The sequence below is a fragment of the Megascapheus bottae genome, chromosome 3, assembly GCF_031878675.1.
Source record: "Megascapheus bottae isolate mThoBot1 chromosome 3, mThoBot2.hap1, whole genome shotgun sequence".
Lineage (NCBI taxonomy): Eukaryota > Metazoa > Chordata > Mammalia > Rodentia > Geomyidae > Megascapheus > Megascapheus bottae.
The window spans coordinates 29658642-29669691 of record NC_143511.1 but is presented as its reverse complement, the minus strand read 5'-3'; the positions used below and the strand labels follow the sequence as shown (position 1 = coordinate 29669691).

The window sequence follows — 11050 nt, the reverse complement described above, 5'->3', positions numbered from 1 at the left end:
TGAAGCTCCATGACTTTGGTAAGGCTTTCTCTTAGTAACACTTTCTGGCCATTTTTCCTTGCCTCTCACATGATGATAATTTTGATGCAGAACTTTTACATGTTCTCATGAGGGTTTATTCACCAAGTTTCTTGTCACAACTTTAGAGCCAGACTAACAAAGTTGAGTTCATCTCTGGAGTTTGACACCCTCTGTATTCCATGAAATCATAGCCTCTGGGGGTGTAGAAGGAAACCATCAAAATATTTTTCATCTCATGTGTAGACTTGGAGATAGGACCTCAGATGCAGAGCCCCAGGGATGAGAGAAGCTAGCATTTGTCCAGGGAAATAGACCAGGCTGTGCTGAGAGAAACAGGGAGCATAGTGGAAATCCCACACAATAAAATCACCCTCATGTACTCATATATGTATTTACTGATGTATTTACTTCTTTGCTGGATACCACAAGCTTCATGTTTGTTCACAAATAAGGCTTAGAGATCATTGTATGATGTTTCCTTTGATTTTCATATCACTTGTCCTACAGTTTCCCTTTCTTGTCATTTCCCTCAGTGAGGAAGAATGCTTGCTCAACAAGAAATACACTGCGCATGTCAGCGGAGATGTGCTGATTGCTGGCACTTTCCCACTCAAGATCATGGAAATACAGCGTACTCTCCGCAAACCTGGGCATATCTTTGGGATAAGGTAAGTGACTTCTGAACTGAAATTTTGTTTTGTCTGATTTTCAGTCTGAGCAGAACTCGGTTTAATTCTCTCTGTATGCTCTACTTTTTGCTACTATGCACCTTTTGTGTAGAGTTGGCCCTTTATTAATCTCTCTCTCTCTCTCTCTCTCTGTCTCTCTCTCTCTCTCTCTCTGTCTCTCTCTCTGTCTCTCTCTCTGTGTCTGTCTGTCTGTCTGTCTGTCTGTCTGTCTGTCTGTCTCTCTCTCTCTCTCTCTCTCTCTCTGTGTCTGTCTGTCTGTCTCTCTCCTTTCTCTCTCTCTCTCTCTCCCTCCCTCCCTCCCTCCCTCCCTCCCTCCCTCCCTCCCTCTCTCTCTCTCTCTCCTTGGTCATGGTTCTTGAACTCTGGGCAGGGCATTGACCCTGAGCTCTTCAGCTCCAGGCTACCACCCTACACCTTGAGCTACAGCCCCACTTCCCTCTTTCTAGTGATTAATTGTTGGTTCAAAACTCATACCAATAACTTTTTCAAGAAACCATGCTTAACTCTTGCAATGACACAGTGACAGACAATGTAGAGCAATTACAGTAAGGAGAAAATTCTCAGCCTGGAAAGGAAAGCTAACACAGTGAAAAGTAGAGGTAACACGGACAAAAGAAAATGTACTCATTACCTGAACTTATGTACTTTTTAAAATAGAAAATGACAATTGTATCCTACTCTTTGAAAATAGAAAAGTACTCATAGAAGAGATACAAACATGCTGGGCACGATAGCTCACACCTGTAATCCTAGTTACTCCAGAGGCTGAGTTCTGAGGCTTGCAGTTCAAAGCCAGCCAGGGCACTAAAGACCATTGGTATGTGACAGAAGCCTAGGAGATCCTGTATGCTGAGAGCTTAGGAGAAGCAAGGGGAGGCTGTTGGCATTGACCGGCTGTCTTTTCCAAATTGCTCTATTCAGGGAGAACAGTGTCTCAGAAGGGGCTTGACCAGGTCCTTGCTCTGGAAATCCTATTTCTGCTTGACAAAATATATTCTTTATTCCCTGAGATTTTGTCATCTTTGCTGAATCATCCAGTAGACAAAAGCATGTCAGGGTCTCATCAAACTTTTTCAGTTCACTAATAAAATCGGCAGTCAAAACCAACAACTATAGTACTTGGAAATGTTCTACTGCACACCCTTACTTTGTAAATCTTTCTAGAAAACCTTTTGAAATCTTTCCCATGTCAATGGTCCATTGAGCATGTAAATTCATATATACCTCAGTACACACATGTAATATCAGTGTTCCTATCCTGGGCCTGTTTTAGTCACTTAGTAGTAGAACTTTATTTTAAGGGAAATTGTTTGATACTATCTTTTCTGAATGTATATTTTAGACACTTTTATAATTCTTATTTTAAATGGCCTTATATTTACCTCTAAAACTATTTAAAATGCTTTTTCAAGCTCCTGTCCATATCTGAAATAGACTGCTGATCTTTATTTGTCTCACAAAATGGTTCAGATTGCATTTTCTCCACCAAATAAAAATAAAATAGGGCCATATATTATAAAATATATTATATTCTTCACTCTGATTTATATACTGAATAATTCATTATTTCAGTGGTACTTTTACAAATAATTATCTGATGGATGAAACTTTCAGATCCAAACTGAGGTTATTTGTTCATTTTTGTGTTATGTATCTATCACTTTTGCTGTCAAATATCCAATCAAAGAAAGAAACACAGCACCATATAATGCCTACGTAAGGATTATCATAAACCAAATAATAACATGGAATGCTGTAGGATGCTACACTCAAAATTGAAATATTCGTTGAATTGATTTCATTTTCTGAATTGTTCTTAATATGATTTTGGAAATAATATATTTTCCAATGCTGAGTTGTTTTAGTTGTTTGTAACACCTTCATTTTTAATGAAGACTTTTTCTCAATTAGGTGGTCTTGGAAAAAGAGTTATGCTAATATTCCATGAGTTACTTTGCATGCCTTCCTTCCCAAAAAAGTGAATCCTAATGCTTGGTGTTCTATTTATCATGACCAAGAGTTAAGGAGGTACATCCTTATGCACTTGCCTAGCAGCAATTTAAAAATTCAGACCAATGGGACTTGCCTTACAGAAGTGATGATAAGACGTTTTCCAATGATGGGGAGATATGGGAGATTCCAACACTACATTTAACCTATAGATTTAATTCTCTTTCACTGTCATATAAGGGTACTTAAATGTGGAAGCCAAAAAAAGGGGAAAATTAGTTCCTTCTCCATTTGTCAATGCATGTAATTTTCCCTTGTCTTCAGTAAATGAGAATTTTATACTGCTGCTTGAAATTTTTACTCCTGTTCTTTTGTTGTTGTTTCGTCTTAATGTGCTGTGTCTCAGAAGAGAATCATTCTCAATCATCTTGCTCTGTTTCAGTCTCTCTAACACAAAGTAAGACATTCTCTGTGTAAGGTTATCTGACAATAGAACTAAGGAAAACCAATTTTAAGCTAATGAAAGGGTTTACTTTGCTACTTGTAGGCCTTCTAAGAGAAGGAAATGTTTCATGTTTCAAAAGCAACCACCTATTTTTTGACATATTTGACAGAGTGGAAATGCAAGATCTTTGTTCCCTTGTAAGAATATGAATCACATTTATGAGAAATACCTACTTGACCTCAATGAGAATTATCTGCATAAAACTCAAATACTATTTTGACATTATAGGGCTATTGTTTTAATATATTAATGTTTTCTCTAAACAAAAATTTACTTCTTAAATCAGTGCATATGTTTCAAGATATATTCTGTATCTCCTATGTAGCTACAACTTCAACAACTACCAGCTTGTCTTAGCCTTGGCTTTTGCTGTTGAAGAGATTAACAAAAATCCACATCTTTTACCCAACGTGACTGTGGGGTTTTCTACCTACTCAACTGGAAATAGAAACATAATGCATTTTAAAAATCTCGTGTTTAGTCTCTCTGGGAAGGACTTCATCATTAATTACAATTGTAAGAGAGGCAATCAGACTATAATAGCTCTGACTGGACCATCAGGCACAATCTCTTCTGAATGTGCAACATTATTAGACCTCTACAGATTTCCACAGGTGAGAACAGGTGGGATGCTGTGAAGTGAAATCATGAATTTTCTGCTGTAGTCAGGTTTTTGATGGCTTTTAAATAAAGTGTAATTAGAAAAACTCAAAATGAATTACAACAAAGTTAATAGGAGCTAAGTTTAGAATAAAGGACAGTCTATAGCAGACCATATGAGTACTTGTGTCTGTCCTGATTCATTCATATTTTTCACTGGCTTGAAGAATAGGAAAATAGCACTGAAAGTGGGATAATGAATGTGTTTCTAAAATTCCACATGTGTGATAGTACAAATCATAACTGAAGATTTGGTTTTTGCCAGTCCAATTCCTCCTTTTCTGATGGTGTTTTCCTTTTAGCTGAACTTTGGGCGCTTTGATCCTGTCCTGAGTGACCATCGCAGATTTCCTGCTGTCTATCAGGTGGCCCCCAAGGACACAGCTCTAGCTTTGGCCATGGTGGCCCTGATGGTTCATTTCAGCTGGAACTGGGTGGGTCTAGTGATCTCAGAAGAGGAGAGTGGTTTGAGGATGCTGCAGCAGTTGAGAGAAGAGATGAGCAAGCACAGAATCTGTACAGCTTTTGAACATGTGTTAACAATGGACTTCTTTCGAAATCCAGTGGATCATTTTTCATTTCATCAGAAAGTTACAAATTTATTCACAAATGTGATTCTCCTTTATGGTGACAATGAATTCTTGATGAGTTCAATAAACCTTTTAGGCAAATATTTAACTCTAGGGAAAATCTGGCTTATGAACTCCCTCAGTACATTAATATGTGCGATTAGATATTTTTTGTTCCATCCCTTCCATGCACTGCTCATTTTCTCACACCACCATGGAGAGATTTCTGGTTTCAACGATTTTGTCAAAACAGTGAACCCAGCCAAATACCCAGAAGACTATTACCTGGCTTTGATTTGGATCCGATCGTTTAAATGCACATTCTCTGAGTCAAGCTGTGTAACGTGGAAGAACTGTCCAGCCAATGCCTCCTTGGAATGGTTGCCTCGGTTCCTTTTTGAAATGGACATGTTGGAGGAGAGTTACAACATATATAACGCTGTGTATGCTGTGGCTCATGCTCTTCATGAGATGCTTATTGACCAAGCAGAAGCACAGGCTGTGGGAAACGGAAGAAAACATGTGTATAATCCTTCACAGGTAAAGCGTTTCCGTTGACAAGCAAATCCTAGGAGCTAAGTGACATTGTAATAGGCATTCATTCAAATCAAACTAGATTGGGAAAAATTTTTCTTTTTGTCTTTGAAGATTTTTGGGTGTTTTTTTGTGTTTGTGCCATTCTTTGTTCTGGAAGTCAGAAGCTGGCCTTTTTTGCTCAAGTACCGCAATGTACCACTTGAGCAGCAATTCCACTTCTGGGTTTTTTTTGCTAGGTAACCGGAGATTAGTATTTCATGGAATTTCTTGCATGGGCTGGTGTCAAAATGTGATCTTCTAGATCAATCATTCCTATTTACTTTGGATTACAGTTGAGAGCCAACGTCAGCTTGCTTCTTCTGATATGTTTTTAAATGCTGTGGATTTTTACCAGATATCAATCCATTGGTAAAATTGTATTTTTACTTCTTCTCCAATAATTCTTTTTATTACTGATGCTTGCAACCTGTCAGTGCTAAACCTTTCACTTTTGTCCTTATACAGTTTTGATTTGAATTTGTTATAAGGAAGAATAACTAAATTAGTTTATGCAATGTTTTGTGCACAGTAATTCATACTTACATAACTGGAATTAATTAATTCTAATTCTGTATGTTATCTTTTCATTTTATGTTATTTTTTTAGCTTAATTGTCAGGACAATGTATAGAAGGATTACAGTTATATTCATCGAATAGTAGGTGTATTATTTCCTATCTCTTGAATCTCTTTCTTATGTTCAGTCTGTTATTAATAACATTTTTCTTTCTGGAAATACTCAAAAAGGAAATGTCTCAGGACCGGGAGTTTGGCTTAGTGGTAGAGTGTTTGCCTAGCGTGAACGAAGACACGGGTTAGATTCCTTGGTACCACTACATAGAAAAAAAAAAGCCAGAAGTGTTGTTGAGGCACAAGTGGTAGAGTTCTAACCTTGAGAAAGTTCAATGACAGGGCTCAGGGCCTGAGACCAACTCCAGGACTGGAAAAAAAAAAGAAAAAATGAAAAGTCTCTTCCTCTTCAACTAGGTAGTGGGGTCTCTGCGATTTGTGATCATTTGGGTGAATAGACTAGATCATTAATTTTGAAATGTAACCTTGAAGTGAGGTGTCTTGAAAATTATAAGCATTGCTTTATAGTATAGCTCTTTAGATAGTTATCTGCTGAATTATACTTTTACAGATGAATAGTGTGTCAGAGATAAATGTGAATGAGATAATTCTTCTTCTAGTTTTCTGAAGAAACTCTCCACTAACTTCATCATGAGTTGTTCATCTCTTTCAGCTCCACCCCTTTCTGAAGAACATCCATTTCAACAATCCTGCTGGAGACCAAGTGGTTTTGGATGAGCCAAAGAAACCAGTAGCAGAGTATGACATTGTGAACTTTTGGAATTTTCCAGAAGGTCTAAGACAAGTGGTGAAAGTGGGAGCGTTTTCTCCATATGAATCCAATAGACATCAATTATCACTATCCACAGACATGATAGAATGGCCCATAGCATTTACAGAGGTTGGTGGAATCAAACAATAATGCTGTGAAGTATGAATCAAATGACTTGCTGGAATGCATTCCTCCTGTCTTCATTGCTAGTATAGTTATGTGTGTTACCCACTTCCAATTTAGAACACTTATTAGTAAGTGAATTGACTAATCAGTGGATAGAGAGCATGTTTACCTGCCAAAAAGCTTTCAAATTTTATCAATTAATTATTCCAAATAAAAATATTAACAATATTATACAGCCTACATCACTGTTAACAATGCCTTGGAAAAATAAATGTAGAATGTTTAGTTTAATTCCTAGTTTTTGTCACAATGTGTGCTTGGTTAGCCAGATGGGTTTCTGTCTGTCAGGTAATTTCCTGTGGTAAGAGGAATGGATACTTAACGGTTTCTACATTTTCCATTAAGTTATAAAGTGGGAGCTGGGCACAGGGTGGCTCATGCCTGTAATCCTAGCTACTCAGGAGGCTGAGATCTGAGGATCAGGGGTCAAAGCCAGGCCAGACACCAAAGAGACCAAGAGACTCTCGTCTCCAATTAACTACCAGAAAACAGAAAGTGTCACTGTGGCTCACAGTGGTAGAGCACTATCCTACAGCCGAAACGCTCTGGGGCAGTGCCCAGGCCCAGAGTTCCAGCACCATGACTGATAAAACAATTAAAAATTAAAAAAACAACAAAAACATACAGTGGGGAAGGATGGGTTTTAAAAACATTAATATACATATTAGGTAAAATATTATCCACTTATGTTTGTCTATAAGTATAGACATTGTGCATATATGCACAATATTATATTCTGAATGATCAACAGTGATCAGAAATGACAGAAAACATTAAAAAAACCTCTACTTTACTGGAATTTAAGTGTATCAATTTTAATCTGTTTGCTATCAACACTAATCTATATTTTAGACTCCTCAGGCCATCTGTAGTGAGAGTTGTGGTCCTGGATTCAGAAAATCCCCTCAGGAGGGAAGACCTGCCTGTTGCTTTGATTGCATTCCTTGCCCTGAGAAAGAGATTTCTAACAGGACAGGTGAGTGTGGAAGTCTTAGAGACATTCTCCACTTCTCTTTAGGAGTCTCAATAAATGTTAGTAGGTACAATCCACAATTATATAGAGAGATAAAAGAGCCTTCCTTTGATAATGTAGGAGTTTATACGTGAGTGAGAAAAATAATTCTATTGGGAAGAGTGGGAGGAGGAAGATGGGACAAAAAAAGGAGAAGGATTATCAATACGTAAGTAGTAATGCACCTACTACCTGGGGAATATAACTGTAACTCGTCTGTACATTACGCCGACAACAAATATTTAAAAAATCGAAGTGCCAGTGATTGTAGTGGTAGAGTGCTACCTAGCATGCACAAACAAATGGGTTCGATTCCTCATGACCATATACATGGAAAAAAGCCAGAGGAGGTGCTGTGGCTCATGTGGTAGAAATCTAGCCTTGAGAAAGTCCAAGGATAGTGCTCAAGCCTTGAGCCCTCACCCAGGACTGGCAAAAAGTAAATAAATAAAATTAAAAAATAAAAATGTCATTATTCCCTAAATTGGAGAGGTGAGTCACTGCAATATTCATCAAACTCCATAACTTTTACTGGGAAAAATTCAATGTACGGTGGAGGCAGAGAAATCTAGCCGGATAACAAAGATCATTGATTTCTTCTGTTTCTCCGGAATTTACATACTTATTTCCAACACACAGTGTGTGCACCGCTCAAAAATGGTTTGGTTTTTGAAGGAAAGGCCCAGACAATTACTTGTGGAGTGTTAATTAGGTGAAGTACATTTAGATTTCCACCTTTTCATAATTGAATATACTTGTGTGAAAATACTGAAAAAATTGAAAACTCATGGGGAGAACATGAATAGGACTCTTGGTGAAATGCCAGCTGCACATTTGTGCCCTTGACTTTCAATAAGCAATAAAGAACAATGTGTAAAAGTAAACAAATTGACCTGTGTGGGGAAGGGATGAGATTCAGGGAAGCTACTACACAACTGACAATATTTCCCATTCCTTGTCAGATATGGAGCAGTGTGTGAGATGCCCAGATCATCAGTATGCCAACATGGAGAAAACTCAATGCCTGCTAAAATCAGAGAGCTTCCTGGATTACCAAGACCCCCTGGGGATGGCTCTGGCATGCTCAGCTGTCAGCCTCTCCACACTGACAGCTGCTATTACTGGGATTTTTGTGAAGCACCATCACACTCCCATTGTGAAGGCCAACAACCGAGCTCTCAGCTACATCTTGCTCATCTCCCTCAACTGCTCTTTCCTTTGCTCCCTGCTGGCCATTGGGCATCCCAACACAGCCACGTGCATCCTGCAGCAGACCACATTTGCAGTGGTGTTCACGGTGGCCGTTTCCAGTGTTTTAGCCAAAACGCTGACTGTGGTTTTGGCCTTCTCTGCTGCCACTTCTTCGTGGACTCGCATGCGGCCGTGGCTGGTGTCAGGAAGGCCCAACTTCCTCATTCCCCTGTGTACGCTGATCCAGCTCATTGTCTGTGGAGTCTGGCTGGGAACTTCTCCTCCCTTCCTTGACACAGATGCTCACTCTGAGCATGGCCACATCCTCATCCTGTGCAACAAAGGCTCAGCCTCTGCCTTCTACTGTGTCCTGGGATTCCTGGGCTCCCTGGCCCTGGCAAGCTTCACGGTGGCTTTCCTGGCCAGGAACCTGCCTGACACCTTCAATGAGGCCAAGTTCCTGACCTTCAGCATGCTGCTGTTCTGCAGTGTCTGGCTCACCTTCCTGCCTGTCTACCACAGCACCCAGGGGAAGACCATGGTGGCCGTGGAGGTCTTCTCCAGCTTGGCCTCCAGTGCAGGCCTGCTTGGCTGCATCTTTGTCCCCAAATGCTATATCATCCTCTTCAGGCCACACAGAAATTCTCTGCCTGCTATCCGGGGCCAGACACGTTCTGGGAGAAAGAAGTCATCTCAATAGTCTATGGAAGTCTTTCTATAATCCTAGGGCCTCTTATGCACCTCTCTAGAACTCTTCTCTTCAGAACATAGTTTACCTTTGGGAAATGATTTCAAAATGTAGTAAATTTTACTCACTTTCCTAGATTTACAAACAGTTTTTCAAGATAATTTTGTTGGAGTAAGATTAAAAATGATTTGAGTTTGTTCTTTACTTACAATGAACGACTTCGTTCTTCCTATCTACATTTTGAAACATGTTCATTATGCTTAAATAGTTGTACAAGTGATTTACCAGTAAAATACATCTCATGACTTTTCATCAGTTTAGTCCCTTTCAACATTTTTACTGACCTTTCATTATATCATTTAGCTTTGTTTCTCCTTTATTTTTTTCAATTATTGCTCAGAATTTTCTATCAATAATCCTCAATTATACAATCATTATGTATTTATCTCTTCTGTGATATATTTTTATTCTGAGTAACTATTTTGTACTTTTTAATTATATTTTTATATTTCTTATCTACTTATAATTTATCTATTCCCATATTAGCTCAGTACCATAGTCAAATAAAAGCTGGAAGTCGTACTGTGACTCAAAGGTAGTGTAGTACATAGGAGAGCCTCAAAGACAGCCCCTAGGTTTTCAATTCAAGCCCTAGGATGAGGGAAATTAAAACGTTACAATTCCTTTTAAATTTATCATTAATTCAGAAATGTATTAACATTGTAAGAATGTAGATAGTATTCATGTTTACCAATATCCTCCAATAATAGCATATAATGACAGTCTAATTTATTTCATAATAGTACATAAAGTTGGTGATATCTGAGCATGACAGGAGATTTTTTTCCTTCTTAACTAAATTTTCATTTTGCTTTCTAATTTGAAAGAGAATAAAACATGCAGTAATTTTTGCAAAGGAAGAGAGGCTATTACAACATAGAAGAAATTAGGAAAGGAATTGTAATACAGAAAACAATCAATGTTAAGCAATGTAATTTGGGTTAATCCACTTTTTTACTTTGAGAATTTTCTAAAATAAGCATCGCATGCTGGAAATCAACGGTGAAGTTAGGATCAGACAAAAATATTCGATAGGACCAATACTGTTGCTCGTTAAAGGATTTTCTAGATAGTAAAACCTTATCAGAAAATTTTTGAAAATTCTCCTTCTATATCCAGTTCAGTAATCATGCTTTATTTCTTTTGAAAATATTATACGCATTTATTTTCAGGCCATAATTATCTCTGGATTTTCTTAACATTTATACTCGCAACATTTTATCTCTGTTATGGTCAATTCATATTGTATTAGAAAATATAATTTTATGTATCAAATCTTTTTTCTCACTTCAGATATTACTAACAAAGATTCTCTTTCCTTTTTGAGATATATGGTTTCACAATTTGACCATTTCTTCTCTGTAGGAATTACATTTGTCTTCTTAGAGAAAGCTATGAAATGTGGGTAGATTATTGTCCCCTGTTCTCTCAAAGTTTCAAATGAGTTTCTAAGTGTTCCAAGCATAAGGTTTACATTTCACATTCATGTCTTTAACAGAATTGATATAACTCCTTCTTTTATTTCTCTTTGACTTGATAGATCATTATTTAAGTTAATCGTCTACATTTCATATTCAGCATTTTGATCATTCCAGTAGTTTG

The 11050-nt window shown here is 37.8% G+C and overlaps 1 protein-coding gene across 1 annotated transcript; it reads left to right on the top strand.

Moving 5' to 3' along the window:
• Nucleotides 1–9: 9 nt before the first annotated feature.
• Nucleotides 10–9400, top strand: LOC150065136 (vomeronasal type-2 receptor 116-like). Its single transcript, XM_090329301.1, has 7 exons — nucleotides 10–18; nucleotides 529–689; nucleotides 3491–3779; nucleotides 4128–4934; nucleotides 6213–6440; nucleotides 7350–7473; nucleotides 8472–9400. The coding sequence occupies exons 1-7, from the start codon at nucleotides 10–12 to the stop codon at nucleotides 9398–9400; spliced, it is 2547 nt and encodes an 848-aa protein (XP_090185427.1).
• Nucleotides 9401–11050: the final 1650 nt, after the last annotated feature.

Coding starts and splice junctions, on each gene's coding strand:
- LOC150065136 (XM_090329301.1), top strand. Junction 3,780..4,127: donor ACCTCTACAGATTTCCACAG/GTGAGAACAGGT, acceptor TTTTCCTTTTAG/CTGAACTTTGGGCGCTTTGA. Junction 6,441..7,349: donor GGCCCATAGCATTTACAGAG/GTTGGTGGAATC, acceptor TCTATATTTTAG/ACTCCTCAGGCCATCTGTAG.